Here is a 20,940-nt window from a genome sequence, read left to right as displayed (position 1 = left end):
TTTTTTTTGGATTATTATTATTATTATTGTTATTGTTATTGTTATTGTTATTGTTATTATTTTAATTTTAATTTTAATTTTATTTTTTTATTATTACATTATTACATAGGATTTTTATTATACTTGAACAATAATATTATCAATTATATTATTATATTATAGAATATAATACCATACGTAATGTTACCAATTATGCAATATTACCAATTAATAGATTTTTTTAAATTTCCATTAGACATTTACTTACCAAATAAGCTTTACTACAAAAGTTTGGGCGGAAAAATGAAATTGGATGATTTTGTTGTTTTTTTTTTTTTTTTTGAAAAGGTATGATTTTGTTTTTATATAATAATAATAATAATAATAATAATAATAATAATAATAATAATAATAATAATAATAATAATAATAATAATAATAATAATAATAATAATAATATACCAAGACTATATGGTCTAATGGTATTCGGGTTGGACTTTCATTTGGAAGGTTGTGAGTTCGAGCCTCAGTGGAGGCGTTATTGGCTCTTTGTGTTTTAGTAGGTTGAGAAAGTATATGAACAGATACTACAATGTAATAGAGCTAGTAGCATTCAAAATAATAATAATAATAATAATAATATATAATATATATAGATTAATTATTACCCTAATACTTAATTTATAATTCTGATTTTAAAATTCTTATTATTATTATTAACATTAACATTTGATTAGTTTTATAAAAAAAATGTAAATTCTAAAATTTGTATGAATAAATTTAAACTCTAATCCGACGCATTTCCTTATATGATTGTATAATTCATTTTATATACACATAATATTTATTAAAATGAAAATAGGAAAATTTTATAATATTTTTTTTTGAAAATAGGAAAATTTTATAATATAATTTCATTAATTATAATTTATATGGATAGATTTATAATTAAAAAATTACATTTAAAAATTTAAAAAGTTGCATTTAAATTTTGCATGATTATTATAGTGCATAAGTGTATGTATGATTAGAAATATTCATGTTTTGTTAATTTAATAATTTAATTTCTTTAATTATATTTCATATTTTATTAATTGTAATTTAACTAAATTGTCACAAATATTTTTAGGGAAGAAATCTTATATTTCTCAATTTCTTTAATTATATTAAGTATAATTACCAAATATTGTGACAATTACCATAATAATTTCATTAATTATATTACATATATTAATTATAATATTTGTAATAATCTCTTCCAAAATTGAAATACATTACCATAATAATCACACAAAATAATGAAAGAAAAATTATCAAAATAATTATCTTTAAAAAAAATAAAGAAATTATATTAAAAATTAATTATATATTAAGATAAGTATAATTTTTTTCATGCCAATATATTATACATTAAGTATAAAAATATATATGTATATAAATTACCATAATAATTACACCGAAAAAGGTAACAATATATAATTATTAGGTAATAATATTAATAATTAATTATTAAGGTAAATATAACTTATTTTGTACTAATAATATTATCCATTATATATATATATATATATATATATATATATATATATATATATATATATATATATATATATATATATATATATATACTTTTAATTTTATATTGATAACCATAGTCTATGTATATACTTTAAGAAAATATTCATTATTAAAGATTAAAGATGAGATATAATTTAAAAAGTAAGTTATTTATTAGATTACCTAATATAATTGTCTTACTAATTGATTCAATGCTACTATGTATAATTCATATATTTGAAAACTTTTTAAATCGAAATATCCATTAATTGCCTTAGTAATTAAAATAATTGTTAGTCAATCAATATTCAATAGTACTAAAAGTATTATTTGAATTTTTATACATAAGATATAATATTATTAAATCAAAATAATTAAAAATAATGTGTCCATATTACAAAAAATTTTATAATAGTAATTTTTATTGCATAATAGAATTTGGCAATTATTAAATATTGTTTATGGTAATTATTGTATGACTTTTAATACTAAAATTATTAGGTAGAATTTTTATAATTAAGGTATAATATTCTAAAAGTGAAATATTGCTTATATATGGTTTACCCGTATTAACCATCACTATATTAAGTTAATAAATAATTCTTTTAATATAATATATTATTAAATCTAAACATATGATTAATATTTATTCAATATTATTACGGAAGTATTACAATTATAAATTTTACTCCGTATTAAATTTTAAATGGCTTAGCATATCGAAGCAAACATGGTAAGTCAATAACATTATTTTACATTAGTAAAGTGATTTTATATCAAGGAATGTCAAATGAAGAATAAAATCAAAATAATACTCTATTGAAAAAAAAGCCACAGTACTTAATCATTTTTTTCCTAAAAAAAAATAAAATTAAATGGCAAGAAAAACGTCTTGAGGGGAAAGACAAACTACTCTCTTATTACAAAAAATGTACACTTTAAAAACGGAGAAATTGAATCGAAACAAAGTCCAATGCTTTGATATATTGACAACTAAAAAATGCTTTTAATTTCATTTTGGTTTTTATTGTATTCTTAGTATGGTTCCCTCTATAAGTCTATATATATTTATATATACACATAATTCGTCCCTCGATCACAAAACATTATCATCTTGATGAGCAAGGAACTCTTTTGCTTCCCGATCAATCTTTCTAGATCTGTACCTTCTCCACAAAAAAAAAAAAAAAAAAAAAAGACAAAAAAAAATATATATCAACATTTTTTCTTATGAACCACTTTTGTTGTTTAAAAACCATAAAATACAAAAAAAATAAAAACAAAACAAAACCCAAAAAGAAAAAAAAATAAAAGAAACTAAGATGATGAAAACCTCACCAATGTAAATCACGTATCAACCTCAACTGTGGAAGATCACATGATGATTAGAAGTCTATTGCTTCCCGGTCAATCTTTCTAGATCCGTATAGTATCTTCTCCACAAAAATAGACCAAAAAAAAAGAATATATCAACATTTTTTCTTACGAATCACTTTTGTTGTTTAAAAATCAAAAAATACAAAAAAATAAAAACAAAACAAAACCCAAAAAGAAAAAAAAAAAAAAAAAACTAAGATAATGAAAACCTCACCAGTGCAAATCATGTATCAACCTCAACTGTGGAAGATCACAGGATGATTAGAAGTCTATTGCTTCCCGATCAATCTTTCTAGATCCGTATCTTCTCTACAAAAATAGACAAAAAAAAAGAAAAGAATATATCAACATTTTTTCTTACGAACCACTTTTGTTGTTTAAAAATCAGAAAATACAAAAGAATAAAAACAAAACAAAACCCAAAAAGAAAAAAAAAATTAAAGAAACTAAGATAATGAAAACCTCACCAGTGCAAATCACGTATCAACCTCAACTGTGGAAGATCACAGGATGATTAGCAAAAATCAATAAAATAATTAACCTTAGTTGGGGTTGTGTATGGTCATATAAGGTGTATTTATACACAATGGATGAGATCAAAAGGGTTTAGTATTAAAATTATAAAATGGTAAGAGATCTCAAGAAAGGTAAAATCTTTAATATTATTAAAATGCCATATTTGTCTAAATATTTGATATTACAAAAATGCCTCTAAGTTTTGGGGGAAAACTTAGCTAGGAGGATTTTATACTTTTATATATATATAGACAATTAAAAGGACTACAATAATATATAATTTCCATAATTATATTACCATAATGTTTGTTATTCTGACGGAATATTCCATACATATTTATAATCGTAATTTTATATATAATAATATATAATATATGCATAGTTATATATAATATATGCACTATGCAGTATGATAGGTATAATTAATTAGTGAGCAACGAACGTTGGTGAAGAACATTTCATAATCAATATTATAGGAATATTTCATAATTAATTAGTTTATATTACCATAATATTCTTTCCATAATTAATTAATATATTGATATTACTTAAATGACCTTAAGTTTTGGGGGGAAAACTTGGCTAGGAGGATTTTACTTTTATATATATATAGATATAGATTTGATATTACAAAAATGCCTCTAAGTTTTGGGGGAAAACTTAGCTAGGAGGATTTTATACTTTTATATATATATATAGACAATTAAAAGGACTACAATAATATATAATTTCCATAATTATATTACCATAATGTTTGTTATTCTGACGGAATATTCCATACATATTTATAATCGTAATTTTATATATAATAATATATAACATATGCATAGTTATATATAATATATGCACTATGCAGTATGATAGGTATAATTAATTAGTGAGCAACGAACGTTGGTGAAGAACATTTCATAATCAATATTATAGGAATATTTCATAATTAATTAGTTTATATTACCATAATATTCTTTCCATAATTAATTAATATATTGATATTACTTAAATGACCTTAAGTTTTGGGGAGAAAACTTGGCTAGGAGGATTTTACTTTTATATATATATAGATTTAATTTACACATATTTTAATGGTTGCTCCTAAGTATGATTAACTTCTTTAAAAAGTGGTTAAAAGCATGTTAAAAGTAAATTATTTTTTAATCTAGCCATTATTATTTTCTAACATTTATTTTTGAAAATAAGACAGCCATATATTAATGAATGAATAGAGCAATAGAGTGAATAAAGATAAATTAACCGATCGAAAGCTACCGAAGCTAGCATGTAAATTAACCGATCTAGAAATAACATTAACTGAACAATGATTAAATAAAGATAAAGACTCCCTACATTGGTCCACAATGACACCAACGTAAGACCGAATAGTCGTGGGAACCGAGAGTAAAAAACTCCGTAGTTCTGAGCAGTCTGTTAAAAGATCCACGTCCAACACGTTACGTTCCTTGAGCCAAGATAAAGTTTCCTTACATGCAAGCGCTTCGGCCATGAGTGGTGAAAAACATCCCGGCAGTTGTCCATTCGTGGCGGCCTGGAATGTTCCGATTTGCGAGAGAAGAACAGCGCCGTAGGTGGCTTCTCCGGTGGACGCCCGGAATCCCGTGTCTATGTAGCATTTCAGCCGAGTCTGTTCCGTGCGTGTAGTTGCTTTTGCTGTCGACAGCCGAGGGAGACGCCGGTGGAGCTGTGCATGGTGGTAGCGGCTCGTTGCCAGACTTGTCCGGGGCGCAGTGACGTACCCTCCCACACTGCAGTGTTTCGGGCACTCCATAGGTGGTAAAGTACGGCCACCAATTGACCGCGTTGCTCCTTTGTCAAAATATTCAGTGCACCCATGAGCCATTCAGGAAATGAATTAGACAAAATATTTGTGACAGGCGGTTCCGTAACATTCCACACAAGTCTAGAGTATTCACAGAGAACCAGAGAATGCATAATATCTTCATGTTGTAAATCACACATTAAACATGTTGGGTTCACATCTACCCTCTTTAAAATCAAGTTGCTAGTGGTGGGGAGAATATCACATAGAGCTCTCCATAGGAAAATTTTCCATTTAGGTGGAACCTTTAATTTCCAAACTGTTACCCATTTATCAAAAGCACCTGGGTCCTAATCATAATTACCAATGATATGTCTATAAGCATTTTTGACCTGGGTTCTAACATTTATTTAGTTTGTAAATTTTTAAATTGCGAAAAATCTATTCTTAATCTTATTGAAGTATTGTTATATTTAATCCTCAATTTATAATTTGATGATAACTAGTCACTGAAAAATATTTACATTTAATTTTTTATTACACTTTTTGAGATAATTAGATAATTTTACAAGTTTAACACCCTCTTCCTAGCGAAAAGTGTCTATAAAAGACAATTTAATCAACATTTTCATGAAAAATGATTTTTTCTATGTTATGTTGTTTATAAATGTTTTTTTAGTAAAAAAAAAACATTGTTAATATCGTAAAATTATCATATTGTCTCAACGATTAATATCAATTGAATGAAAATTGTAACAATACTAGCAATGTCGTGAGATTAACTATGATTAATTTAAAGAATAAAAACTAAATGTAATAATATCATAGTAATTATAAGATTACAATTAAATTTCCCTTTTAAATAATATTTTTGAAGTGGTCTTATTGTAATTTTTGACACAAAGTGAAAACAAGGTTTCTTGAATGGAACACATCCCAAATTGGTTGGGTTAAAGTAAATAACTAAATACGAATGAGTGGAGTGATAGAACAAATCAAATTAAGGGTGCAAGGTGGTGAGGATTTTTTATGAGACGTAGAGATTTGAATTTATGATTTTAATTTGTGTATGAAGTAAACTTTGATCCCAAATTGAAAGATATGTTTTGTCTCAACTAAACGTTTAAGTTAATAATGCACACCTTTCAAAAAAAAAAAAAAGTTAATAATGCACATTAATATTTAAATATATGATGAGTGTGGTGCAAAGATGGTTATCAATTGGTTGACATGAGGTTCACTGCCTGGGGCCCAGGACAACTTGACAAGTCTTACTTTAGTGCTAGAGGATGTTTGGAAGGCCATGTTGAGTTCAAGTGAAACATGTCTTTTGAGAGCAGAATAAAGCAACTAATTATCTAATTTTGGCATCTATTGGTCTAGCACATGATTTGAAGAATTCTTTTGCCCGCATGGGCAGCTCAACTGGTCATAGAGGTGAAAGTATAAAAGAATGACCAGGTATCGGGTCTCACCAGCAGCAATGTAGGAGCAACCTCTCAAAATGAGGGGGCTGAAGAATTTTGATCAACCCTCAAAGGTAAGGTGTTCGACATATTTGGATGGATGATTATCTGCGGTGTGCTAACAATATGGGCAAATTATACCATGGACTAGGGTCTACCTTGCATTGTAGACCTTGGTCCAAAAATAATCTTCAGATTCTGTATCTATAGTTGACACATTCTGTTAAGCAATTATCAAGTCAGATTCTGTATCTATAGTTGATAATTTCTGTACATGTAGCTAATAGAACATCGAAAGCTTTCGACAAAGTGTGAGCGACTTGGTTCACTGATCTATTAATAAATCTAACAGAATAAGACGTGATTGCACTAACAGCCTGTCACAATCATCTAAAACAATGTCAACATAAGATAGAAACACGGTGTTCTCCGTGGGAACACGAGCTATTGTCTGACAATCTGTACTATTATTTTTTTTTTTAAATACAGTGAAAACATTACAAAATAATTAAATAAAACATGACAACACCACACCAATCTAGGACAAACCAAAAATGAAGAAGGCATGTAATATTGCTTGGCTATTGTTCCTTTAGAAAATTACTCAAAAATTATACTTAAATGTGTAAAATGTAGGGAGGAAATAAAACATGCAACTAATGCAACCATATTGTTCTGTTAACGTTTTACCTATATGACAGTCTCTTAATTATTTCTATGTATGTATGTATGCACAAACATAACAAGTTCTACACTGGGAAACTAGTAATTGAGAACCCAAACTACTTCTGCAGATCAATTAAGCCATTCCTTTCAACATAGCTTCTTGAAAGGCTTCAAGAATCCCATAATCTAAGGCTCATTCAGCTTCTGTTTCTGCACCATAGATGTTCAAAAACTTTAACCATTGGCTGATAAGAATACACGCGAAACGTGATCATAAAACCAAATTGCACGATAAAATTTACAGCTTATTCATTTATGGGAAAATACTATATTTAGTCCCTGAGTTATTGCTCTTTTCGTTAATATTCAATTGCATTTGGACAAAAGATCAATAAAAAAAGCTTAAATGGTAGTAGTAAACATGAAAATTTGATTTCATCAAGAAACAAAGTCGTTCCCAGTCTTCAGGCCAGCTGTCCCACCCAAAATAGGTGCCGACAATTCAGTGACGGGATTAGTCACTGTGTTCAACGGTGGAAACTCTGGGTACACCAAAAAAAAAAAGTCGTTCCTAGTGTTCTACTAAGTTTATTGACAAACTTCAAGCTTTAACCTAGTGGAAAACAAAGGTACGAGTCCTATATAGGATCTTGAAGTTGTCAAATAAACTAACTAGAAGAGAAACATCTATCTCATATAATGAGGAAAAGAGGAATACCCCTACCAATTTTTTTTTAATAATCGATTTTCTGTCCAAATGTAGCAAAATATTAATGAAAAAGGACCATAACTACAGAGAGATTGAGTTTATACATAGAGTACAACTCAGGGACCAAATATGTCATTTTTCTTTATTTATTTACTTATTGTGTGGAAAAAGGAAAATAAAGAACCAGATCGATACGAGTTAACAAACCTTCCCCAGAAAGCTGTTCGAATCTCGCCACTATGTGTTTACCATAGGTGTATTTCCTCAGAGCTTGAAGATGAACCTTGATACGATTCAGCAACGTTGCTCGTTGTTTATCGTTGCTGATTTCGAGAATCTTCTGAACCACGTAGTTTGCAAACTGATCCTTCATCATAGTCTAAACAAGGAGAGCCGCCAGACAATGTAACACTCGTCAAAAGGCACGTCGAGATGTAATCACAATTCATGCACTCGAGGGAGAACAATGAAGGAAAGAGCTAAAAAGTGTCCTTACCAGCAAACTGTCGTTTCCCTCAGATTGAGCAAGAATCTCCTCAATCAAGAGCTCGCGTTCAGCAGAATCGCCATGTTCCAAACACTTCTCAACAACGTTGGAAGCATATTTATGCTGACTCAACTGTACAACTTTCCCGGCCAGCTTGTTAATAATCTGAAGCCTTTCACGTGGTCGTGCCCTTAGCAAAACATGCTGCAAGTGTGCATTCAATTCTGTTAAGAGTCCCACATGATAAAATAAGAGAGAATGTATGGGTTTATAAGAACATGGGTTAGACTAGTTAATTGGTTGGAATTAATTTTTTTTTTTATTTTTTATTTTTAGAGTGGGGTTTGGCCATGTGCATTATAGCCCACTTAGTTTATAATATGGTATCAGAGCCTGTTAGTTAACACTCAAACCCTCTTCAAAATCTCTCCATCTAGTAATTTCTCTCCATAAAATTTAGTGAGCTGAAAAAACTTACTGTTAGATGCGATCTTAAAATAAACACACCTGGGTGACATAGTTTCCATACTGATCCTGAGCAAGAACATACGCTGATTCCAAGATTTCATCCACTATACATTGACTTTGCGAGTCATTTGAACAATGCTCTAAAACTCTCTGTGAAGTAAATACAAACGAGATTAGTCAATAGCATGCAAAATAGGATTCGTGAGTCGTGACTGGTGCTTATATTTGAAAAGTTGCACAAGACTACCTGGATCACACGACAACCATAGGGATGGGTAGACAGCATAGCAACTTGGCCTTGGAAAGAAGATAAAATAAAACCAATTTTTTCTGTTGGGACACATTCGATGCATTTTTGTATTACGTGATTTCCATTCTGGTCCCGTACACATTTCATTACATGCCCGTCGAGTTCATGCACAAGTTCTGTTTTCTGGTCAAGATCAATAACTTCAAGGGCCTACAGCGAACATTGTAGTAGTATCATAATTCATAAGTGGAATGCAATTTCTATTTTCATAGAAAATTAAGCAGAGTTTCTCTAGGAATCAATATTATATGATTTCAGAACTTAAAAAAACGTTGAGTAAGACCCTAAGAGATGGTCAAATGGATTAATGTACCACAACGGGGTTTATTTCACTGAAATGAAAACCCAAGCATGCTAATGGGAAGTACTTCTCTGTCATTCCTGTTGAGCATATAATATAACATAAACATAAATGTGCAATCCAATTATCAGCTTAGGCTTTTAGTTGAGATGGAGCACATGCTTCAATTTGGTATCAGAGCCATGCCAAAGGTCATGGGTTCACGGTCCACGTCAAGCTTGGAGCCCATCAAAAAGTATCATAAACATAAATGTGCAATCCAACTATCAGCTTAGGCTTTTAGTTGAGATGGAGCACATGCTTTGTCATTGGCAAGAAAATTCTATCTATCACAAAATACACATAGAACGGTTGATATGAAGTGTCAGATACATATCTGTGGGAATCCATAGACCAATTGGGGAAAACTTAATACAAGTAATACCTTTTGGATAACACGGCAACCATACATTTGCAAACTTAAAGGTAATATCTGCCCAGATAACTGACTAGCCAGCTCCTTCCTTTGCTCGTGAGTCCCATATTCAAAGAACTAAAACATTATGCACAATTGCATGTGTCAAACAGGTGTATGTGCTAATAAAAAGACTTGGAATATTGCACTCAAGAATTAAATATGCACCTTCTGAATAACGTAGTTCCCAAAAACATCAGTGATCAGCTTTGAAGCAAGTGGAAGAACTTCTTTGAAAACAGATACCTTATCTTCAATACTACAGTTTAACAACTTCTGCTGTATGAATCGGCTCCCATGCTGATCAACACTGAGGATGAATAAGCATTAAAGATAATCTGGATGGCTTGAAATGGTATAAAATAATCAGAGTTCAAAGGCAAATATTTGTAGCATAGATAATTACCTAAACTCGCCAATTCGACCCGCAATATCAGAGAGACAAATTTTCCTACTGTTGCCTGCTTTTAGATCTTCAAGAAAATACTTTTTAGGATCATTGACTCCATCAGATCCTCTTTGTCCTTGCCATCCAGAGTAAACACCAAGGTTTCTACCGGAACCCTGAGAGAATCTTGTTTCATTCCTCCATCCAAAAGGATTTGCCCCTCCAACTGGGGATCCTGGCAAAATGGGACTGCCCAGAGGGGGTACTGGAAACTGTGGCACAACCCCAGGACTAGTGGGACTTCCATAGTAACTATTTTTAGGTGCTTCCCTTTTCCTTGGAGTTGGTACCGACAAATTTGCACTAGGAGTAGGCTGAAAATTCTGATCACCAAAGTGGTAAGGAAGAGTGGGGTCTTTCTGTAAAGTGTACGAATTGACTTGGCTTCCAACCACACTTGTTGATGCAAAATTAACATATTGCCCAGAAAGATGGAATGCATCCTCAACAGAATGCTGGAAGTACGGGATTTGGAAAGGATCAAGAAAAGGATGCAACATTAATCCCTGGTGACCATAAAGCTTGTTTATTTGCTGGAAATCCCCTACGTGTGGAATGCTTTCCTTAGTCGAAAGACCAGTAGATTGATCACTAATGATTTGCCCAGGCAGACCACTATGAGATGGATATCCAGTGGCATAGGCTGGAAGAAATTCAGAACCAGCTGCATAGCCCCCCATGTTGTATTGAGGAGAATATACGCCAAATGAGTTCACACTAGAATAAAATTGGTTTACTGAAGCCATATAAGCAGCAGCCGTTGCATATAAAGGAGGTACCAGTCCAGAAGTTTGTTGTACTACTGGTACCTCAACCGAGGAGAACCTAGGATGACCATGACCGGGTATTTGAACTTGTGGGCCAGTAACATGGTAAGCTGTGTTCTGCCACGAATAAGAATGGTGCGACTCTGGTACATTTTTTTCATTGGAACTTTCACTGTCCTTAATTTTCTCTCTCTCCACCATTGCGTGTTTCTTGTAAACATCTGCTACTGTGCTTCCTTCTGTAAGTTCACCTCCCAAGAATGGGCTACTACTTGCTTCTTCATTTTTAAGTTGGGTATATGGTGTCCCTAACACATCTACATAAGAAATCTCTTCAGAAGGGACAGGTGACACATCATTAGCCGAAGATTCACCATGCCCGACTGAGCCTTCAGTGCAAGCGTCTGAACCTGTCTCGGGCAACTCAGAAATACCAATAGAAAGATCGTTTTCAATATCACATACAGTTGGTTTGTCCACTGCAACTAGGTTTGAGGAAGGAGATTGGCTAAAGACTGGTGATGGAGTGTGTGGGAAACCTCCCTGTGAATTAACTCAATGAACAGAAAGCACCAGTCAACATGGAGAAACTTCTTAAGATACTATAGACTGAGTAACAAACACAACAAATACACGAGTACCAAAAGGGGGGGAAACTCCAGCCAAACGAAAATAAAAGACAGGTTGGGTGGATGGGGGCTTCCCTCTACTTAAAAATGTAATTTTAAAAAAAAAAAAATTATATGCTCAACTGGGAAAAGAGGAAAGAGAGAACAAAAATAAAATTTACTAAATTAGTAAACTTCTCATCCAAAGTTATTAAAACACAGGTTCTCCATGTTGAGCATATAACCATTAATGTGCAATCTAACTATCAGCTTAGGCTTTGAGTTGAGATGGAGCACATGCTTTAATTTGGTATCAGAGTCATGCCTAATGTCGGCCCCCCACACGTGAGGGGGCGTATAATGTGCAATCTAACTATCAGCTTAGGCTTTTAGTTGAGATGGAGCACATGCTTCAATTCTCCAAATGTCTTGCAACACTTTAGATTTGTATACTAATTTCAATCAAAATAAATATTCTCTAGTTAGGATGAGAATAAAAGAATAATAATTTTAGACAGCCTTGATCTACTCCACTTTTAAAGTCAGTTCATTTGTGAAGAATTGGAGGATTAATCATAACAGTAGAGTTTATGTAGATGAAGTTCAAGAGAACTAACTAATAAGGAATATATCAAACAATAGCCAGGTGAAGTTATTAGAAGATAAAATGTAATTCACGCAGAAATTACTAGCATGGAAAGGAGCTTAAAACAAAATATAAAGGCTCAAAAACATAACCACATTCAATACCTGAGTTATATCAGCCAAGCTTTTGTCTTGACCTGCCAAATTACCTAGTTTATGTACAGGCAGTTCTGCAGTAATATTTTGTGCCCAATTATCTGCAGCATTCGAAGGTGAATTATCATCTTCCGGCTCTTCAGTATGAGTTGAAAGAGAGCTTCTATGCAAGTGCAATGATCCATCACCACTATCATCAGAAGAACTGAATTTGTAATTATCAGGCTGAGCCCCTATATGGTTCACAAGATGTCTGTTCTCCCTCGAGATTATAGGAGGATGAAACCTAGGATTCAGGTTGGCATTTGAGCAATGGTATGCAAAAGAGGATGGGTCAGCATGAATTTGTTCAAGGGACTGGCAGTTTAGCAGAGCACTGTCAAAGCTCCCAGAGCCTACATTCCGACCTCCCCTTTTCTGACATATCAGGTTCTGAAAGGCCAGAAACGAGCCTTCCATACTTGGAGGTGCACTTCCACAGCGATTTGGAACCTTGCCTCCATTATCACCTTGAATTGTATGCCCTTCTAAAAGCAACCCCAACTTATCTACTGTCATGTCATTTATCGAGTTTGCATGTGGCAGAATAACATCCTTGGAAGAAAACCATTCCCCAGGTGGTCTACCACTTTCCAGTATCCTCATAGGAATTTCAGTTGTCATGTTGGTTGAAGAACAGAATTACGTCCTCTCCTCTGTCAATTATGAGCTTTTACCCAAGACCCTAATTCATCAATATCAGGTCACCCGTGGAGCAACGAAGAAAAATTGAACTGAATAAGACTTATGTAATCTCAAAAGGCAACATATTCAAATAAAGTGGAGTATTAGTAAAAGGAACTGTAAAAACAACAAGAAAGACAAGAAAAAAGGATCTTGGAAATTTATAATCATTTGGCTTTCTATTAAATGAAAGATTGGGGAGGAGAAGCACTCCAGAAAAGCTTCTATTTGGGAGAAGAAGCACTCCAGAAAAGCTTCATTTTTTCCTAAGTTTCTAAGCCTGTGACGCGATCCTAGATATCCCGGCCTATAACACACACCTCCTGGATCATTACAGAAAAAATCTGCACATCAAGAGTACTTTACCCCGCAAACTGTGTAGATAACATGATATTAAGTTACAAAGTTCTAATAGGTCAATGTGCTACCCTTTCACCACTTCAGTTAAACCAAGTAAGCACAAGAAGACAGGGAAACAGCTGAATGATAAATTTTGACTACCAGATACAGACAACATGAAAAAATCCCCACTCACAAATAACCCAAAGATGGAAAAAAGCCTCATCAATCCTCTCTCAAAGTACAATAGAGTCCATATTCACATTTCACCCATAATAACATAAAATTATCAGATAGCAAGAAAACAAATGAGAAATTTTAGAGCTTATTACTATTTACTATCATGAACTGATACCAAATACACTATGACTCTATGAGTCTACAACACAAAAACGTTGAGATTTTCATCTCACCTTTCCGGGTTTAAAAATAAAATAAAATAAAATAAAATAAAGCTAGTCAAACAAGAAACCAGACCCTGAATTAAAACCACCCAAACACTCCCCAGAAAAAAAGGAAAAACGAGAAGGGTGACAGCAAAACAAAATGAAAATTTCAAAGCTTCCATACATCCACCCCACTGTGGACTTGAAACTTGAAAGCAATCCACTGAAATAAACAGTGAGTTCAAACCAAGAATCCATTGATTCATATTATTGACTGAGAGTTAAAAAAGCAAGCACCTTTAACAGAAAGATAAAACCAATAGAACAGAGAAACGAACCCTAAGACTAAAGGGTGGCCTCAGTATCACCCTTTTGCAACAGGGAAGAAAACAGAGCAGTTGAAGAAATGATCGATTGGAGAATGTCTCACCTCAGAGGCTGGTGCTCAGGCAGAAGCTCCCGACGCTGACAATGATGATGGTGAAGTAATCATGAAGTAATGATCAGGTCAATCCATCGAAATTTCTGCAGAGCAGGGCAGAGAAAGAGCATGAAAGAATGCAGAGAGAGAGAGAGAGAGAGAGAGAGTTTTCTTGTCTGCTTGAAGAGAGAGAAAGAGAGTAGAAATAACAAATGTCGCTTGCAAAAACCACCACGGTGTAGACAGGGTTTCCAAGTTTATGCTTTCTTTATTCAAAAAATTGAATAATATTTATGGAATATTTGGTTCATGATAACATGATCTAAGAAATGTGAATATGATCATTTTAGATAACCTTGATGATTCAAGGGAAACTTTTTTTGGTGTGTCCAGATTTCTATCATCGAATACAGTAATTAATTTCTGTGAACATTTTTATTAGATGACACGAGATTTAAAATTGCTCTATAAGTTAAAGATGGAACAGTTGATATTATTGATATGTAAAAATTTTAAATTTTATTTTAATTATTTTTTATTTAAGAAATATTTTGAGATAACATAATATTTTAAAGACCTAATGGAATATGACTACCATAAAAGTCACTAAAATAATTAAAAAACAAAATTTACAAAATCTCACATTCTTTGCAATAATCACTTATGATATTCAAATTTTTAAGATTACACGATAATGTGAACAAAATATCATCCAACATAGTATTATTTGATGGGATATCTAAAAACATAATAAGTTCCAATTCAGGTTATACCCCTGATTTTTGTCCCTTTTTTCTGTTAAATTTTTTTGTACCTTATGCTATAAAAGTTGTACTACATAATTTTTTGGACAAAAATATCCCTGCTGTTATAACTGCTGTTATCTTTCTACACTATTATTACTATGTACATGCATACACAATAATTTTTTCTTACATCCTTCAATAATGGTAAGTTTTAATTCATTTAGGTTTTAATTAAAATTCCTTCAGAAAAAAAAGGTTTTAATTAAAATATTACCATAGTTATATATAGTAATTTATCATTCTATAATTTTTACCTCAAAAATATTAATATGAATTATACAATTATATATATATATTTATATATATATATATATATATATATATATATATATATATATATATACACACACACACACACTATTATGTTTTAAAAAAATTAATATAACTAAAATTTTAATATTTAATTTTAATATTGGGCATATATTTTTTGCGCATCGCTCATATAAAATACTAGTATTTTAATATGTCTTTACAAATTTGTGTGGTCAGTCACTTAAGATGGAATTTATGAGAGAAATTTTACTAGGGTGAAAAGCATTAATATTAGTAAGGAAATTTATTAGTAATTCCATTATTGGTAATTAGTAATGGTCATTAATAAAGAAAGCTAATACCGTTGCATGTTTATAGGGAAAAAGAATGTATGTTATTGTACTGTAACTAATTCTTTTTTATACATTTGGAATTTAGAGAAAAAGACAGAACTAAAAATTGCATAAATTTTTACTAAAGTGGCTCCAACACCATAAACATAAAGTTTAAATTTAATGCCTTATGAGGTAGTTTAACTTTCTTTTTCTTTTTCTCTTTTTGGAATATGTTTGATAGTGAAAATTGAATCTTAATTGATAAATTTCAATTCTTAGTGCCCAGGGTGACATGGAAGTACTAATCTCTTGCCACCAATTGCTTATTGGGTAGAGTACCTTTCCATGGCCTGGGAGCAGGGCCGTTCGTAAGAAAATTGGGGTCCTGTACGAAAATTAACATTGGTTCCCTTTTTGTATAATTGTAAATATATAAAAGATATATTGTATTGTATCAAAATATATAATAGTTAAAAAAATTTATTATTCAAAATTTCATTTGAAAAGTGACATTCTTCTTCTTCTTCGGCCATATTTAGATGTAAAACCGTTCACCAATCCATTGAGTCTTTTTTACAATATAGTTGATCATAAGTAAGATTTCAACAACTTTAACTTTAAAAAACTTCTTTATGCATAAACAACAGTAATGAAAATAGTCAAGACTAATTGATATTGCAATTGTACTATCAAAATACAAGAAATTAGATTGTTATTCACCAATCAAAAAAATTCCTAACTAGGGTTAGTTATTGAATTAATAATTTTAAAATTTTGAATAAATTAAAGAATTAAAATATTTAATTATTTACATACCTTCATCCTTTTATCGTGAAGAATAAAAAAATGAAAGATGCCATATGCAGAAACAACGCACTTCAAATTAATGATTACTGAGACCGAATTCTTGCTTTGTGAATACAAATCTTGCGTGTATGCATTATAATAGGAATAAGAGTAATTTTTTACTCTTTGTATATAATAATTTTTACAATAATCAAATAGGCCCGCCTCAATTTCTATAAGTTATATGACTATAACTCTATACGTAAATCAAATCCTTAAGAATTAGGAATATAAACTTTTTAGAATTTTAGACCGTCTTGATTTCTTTATAAATAAATTACACCTACACTAGTATATAAAATATAAATATAAAATAATATATTTTTTTTTAATAAAAGTGCCCCCAAAATTTGGGGGCACAATGCACATATATACTACGTATGTAATATTTGGGGCCCCCAAAATTTGGGGGCCTTGTACGCTGGCCCTGGTCAGACATGGCCAGGGACGGCCCTGCCTGGGAAACGAACCCGCCCATAGTCTCCGGTTGGAGACGAAGGGGCTTGTTTTTAGTTTTTGTTTTTGTTGTTTTTTATTGAGTAAATACTCAAAATGGTCCATCAACTATAGCTAAATTCACAAATTGGTTCTCGACTTTTAATTTTAACCAATTAAGTCCTTAACTTTGTAATTTTAACACGATTTGGTCCTTCGAACACTTCTGCATTAATGTCCGCGCCCGCGCCGTCATCGACAATCTCTAGAAGAACCTGCAGCTCTCATCGGAGCACATGGAAGCCTCCAGGATGACGCTGCACCGGTTCGGAAACACGTTGTCTTCTTCACTCTGGTACGAACTCAACTACATTGAATCCAAAGAGAGGAAGAAGGAAGGCAACAGGATTTGGCAGATTGCTTTCGGTGGTGGATCCAAATGTAATAGTGCGGTCTGAAAATGCAACCGAAACCTTAAAAAATCGACGATGGACCATGAAATTACATATATATCCTCAAAAATCACAATCAACAAACAGTCAAATAGACAGAGGACCAAGTCGTGTTAAAATTGCAAAGTTAAGGACTTAATTGATTAAAATTGAAAGTGAAGGACCAATTTGTGAATTTAGCTATAGTCGAGGGACTATTTTGGGTATTTACTCTTTTTTTTTTTTTTTTTTAAATAAATTTTAAATAATTATTTTATATAAAATTATTTAAAATTTTATTTTTAAATTCGGTAACCGCCATATCAGTATGTTTTGACAGATCATTTTGGATTGAATTACATGAGTTTGCGGTGTTTAAGGATCTAATTGTATTTTTTTTTTTTTTTTAGTTTGATGACCCGATTGTATGTAATTTGATGTGCAATTGAGTGACCTATTTGAACCTTATTCTTTTTTCTCTTTCTTTTTTTTTTTTGTTTGCTTGCTTAATAAATGTATAATTATATATTATATATACATATTAAAAAATTAAAATTAAAATACTTGGTTAATTTCACAAATTACTGTTTGCTATAGCTATTTGGCGGTTGTGGTAATGGAAAAATGAATTTTTTTACTGTCATGTTACAAAGCAGGCTACAGTGAAAGTTGCATGGCTTAAGACTCAAGTTAGGAAGGTTGTGAATATTTTTAAGAACGTGCTTCTTTCAAAGATATGGTGGAGTTTGAGATTAGATTGTTGAAATAAGATAAATTGAATATATATTGGATTAAACTTAATAAGAATGCCTATTCGAAGAATAATAGACAAGTAGTAGGTTGTGAAGTTTGTTTAATTTTGAGATGGCCATGACACATAGAAGTTGGATTTAGGGGGTGTTTGGTTGGATGTAATTTAGTTGTAATTTAATGAAGGCTTCAATTACAGTGTTTGGTTGGAGGGAATTGCTCAATTGCAATTCCATGGAATTGCAATTTCCTCCTTTTGTTGAATTGCAATTCATGGGGTAACCCCATGAATTGCAATTCAATGCTTTTTGGTAAGGAGAAAGTGTAAGAAATGACAAAAATACCCTTGTTGATTGTTATTATTATTATTATTATTACACAATGACATTTTAGTCTTTATACCACTTTTTCCTTCTCATCCCCAATAGTTCTATTCTTCACTACCAAACAATGTAATTTCAATTCCTACATTATTCCTAACTTATTTTTTTCTCACCGAATTACAATTCATTTTCTTCCTAATTCCTTCAAACCAAACACCCCGTTAATGTGTCACGTTGGCTCATGTTGTTCATTTGTTGAAATTGAATTATTGACTATTAATCTTAAACGTTTAAAAATATTAAAATAGTGTGGGATGCGAGTTTGGTCTAGTATTACATAATGATGGTGGTCAAATGTTACTTGGTAAGTTGGTAGTGAGTTGTCTCAAGACAGTTTTAACATTTCAAAATAATCCCACTTTCACATATATGGCATTATAATATAATAATAAAATAACAAATAAATTTTAAAAAACAAAAAACTCAAAAAGCGGATACCAGTCTCGAGTTATGTAACAAAAGGAATCAAACACTGTAATTGATGCCTTCATTGAATTACAATTCAATTACAATCAAATTACATTCAACCAAACGCCTTGTAAAAGCTTGCAATGCATGTAAACATGCTTTAATTTAAAAAAAAAATGAAAAAAATGTCAATTCATCTTGCAAGGCATCAAATTTGCAGGAATGTAGACAATCTTAGATTCATGTTGACACCTTGAGCTAATTAAGGTATTTTGTTTCGTTCATAATTATTGTCGTTAATTATATTGATAATTAATTTCTCGTACAATTTACATTAAAATAAAATTCTCCTTGAAAATATCTTCTAAATGAAAGTATAAATTCATGAGAACTCTTCTATATAAAGGGATGAACATAACATATGATCAATAAATATAAAGTAACAATATAAAATTTCATGTAAATGTTGGTAACATAGTAACAATTTGGATGGTCAACTTTTATATACACTCTAATAAAGTGGTCTAGTGGAGAGAGATATGTTTGGTGAAACAATTTACCTAACCGCAGACCTTACAATCTTATATTACTTGCATTAATACGCCAAAAGTGATGTTAATCAAACCCCTCAAACGGTTATGTCTGCTGGCTGTCTTAAATTAAGATATTATGTCGTCATCAGAGAAAATCACTAGAAATAAATACATGTCCTGCTGCGCTACCCATCATAATGGAATCTCACTGGTTCGGGCATTATTTGAGAGATGAGATCAATATTCAAATCTCAACAATAGGAGTATAGAAATTATGTTCAAAGTAAGCAAATCTCCCGACATTTGACTTTATCTACTGAGCTATTAAATCATCGGGATGGGACCTTTAGGGTTGGAGATTCTCTCAAAAAAAATCTCAATTTAATATAAATATTCCTATTTTCTTACATTTCCAAATTATTTCACTACATAAAAAAATTGTGATGTTATTAATGTACTAAAAAATAAACAGTTGTTAAAACAAAACTAAACTTACCTGAACTATATTAATTTTATGCTACGATTTTAGCATAACTGAATAAAAACATTATTTGGCACAATGTTTTTGCTTTTTATTTCTGTTTTTGTTTTAATGAATAAAACAAAAAGGGTAAAGTAAAATAAAAAATAAAAATCTTGACTAAACAGCTCCTTTCAGTAGGAGTATTTATTCGGTTAATTTGAATAATAAATTTACAAATGTCTTAACCATTAACCGTACTTCATATTTTTGAATTAAACAAATCAAAAAAAATTTAACTAATCAATTAACTATAATATTTTAGAAAGCTTTTAAAATCTTTAAAATTTAAAAATAAAAATTTTTAGTTCATAATTTCACACCACAAAATAGTCATTATCAATGTTGCAAAAAACGTTAGGGGCCTAGTGCCCCTGATTTTTTATTTTATTTTATTTAATTAAAAATAAAATTACAAATTAAAAATTTTCAAAATTTAGTAATAACACATAAGGTTTCCATATTTATTTTTACAAACTATTTACGTAAGTGGTTGTAAAAATGTTCAAAAGATTGTTTAAACCATCTAAATACATAAAAAAAAAAAAAAAAAAACTAAAATTAAGAGCAAAAGAAGCATTTTTAAAAAAAAAATTAGTGGACCAAAACGGACAACCGAGTCAAAAGTTATGTCTTCCCGAACTTTTCTCACTTTACAACGCAAAAAAAAAAAAAAAAAAAAAAAAAAAATTCTACGCCTGTTCAGCCGGCTAGGCGCCTAGCCGGCCGCGGAGGAGGCCGATT

The 20,940-nt window shown here is 31.1% G+C and overlaps 1 protein-coding gene across 5 annotated transcripts; it reads right to left on the bottom strand.

The window, feature by feature from the left end:
* Positions 1-7,224: 7,224 nt before the first annotated feature.
* LOC109190582 (pumilio homolog 5-like) lies at positions 7,225-14,735 on the bottom strand. 5 transcript variants are annotated; one of them, XM_019341091.1, is made up of 11 exons: positions 14,507-14,712; positions 13,672-13,695; positions 12,640-13,352; positions 10,471-11,827; positions 10,233-10,374; positions 10,035-10,142; positions 9,247-9,459; positions 9,039-9,149; positions 8,541-8,735; positions 8,252-8,423; positions 7,225-7,545 (listed from the first exon to the last, which is right to left on the bottom strand). In XM_019341091.1, exons 3-11 carry the CDS (start codon positions 13,289-13,291, stop codon positions 7,529-7,531), a joined length of 2,967 nt encoding a protein of 988 aa, XP_019196636.1. In that variant the 5' UTR covers positions 13,292-13,352; positions 13,672-13,695; positions 14,507-14,712; the 3' UTR covers positions 7,225-7,528. The 5 variants fall into 5 exon arrangements, with proteins under 5 accessions (XP_019196636.1, XP_019196639.1, XP_019196635.1 ...); XM_019341094.1 differs by lacking the exon at positions 13,672-13,695 and having other exon boundaries at positions 10,471-11,822; positions 12,638-13,352; positions 14,507-14,735; XM_019341090.1 differs by lacking the exon at positions 13,672-13,695 and having other exon boundaries at positions 14,507-14,735.
* Positions 14,736-20,940: the final 6,205 nt, after the last annotated feature.

The sequence above is a fragment of the Ipomoea nil genome, unplaced genomic scaffold (genome assembly GCF_001879475.1).
Source record: "Ipomoea nil cultivar Tokyo-kokei standard unplaced genomic scaffold, Asagao_1.1 scaffold1576, whole genome shotgun sequence".
Lineage (NCBI taxonomy): Eukaryota > Viridiplantae > Streptophyta > Magnoliopsida > Solanales > Convolvulaceae > Ipomoea > Ipomoea nil.
The sequence above is the reverse complement of the archived record's forward strand: the minus strand, read 5'-3'. Positions and strand labels throughout refer to the sequence as shown.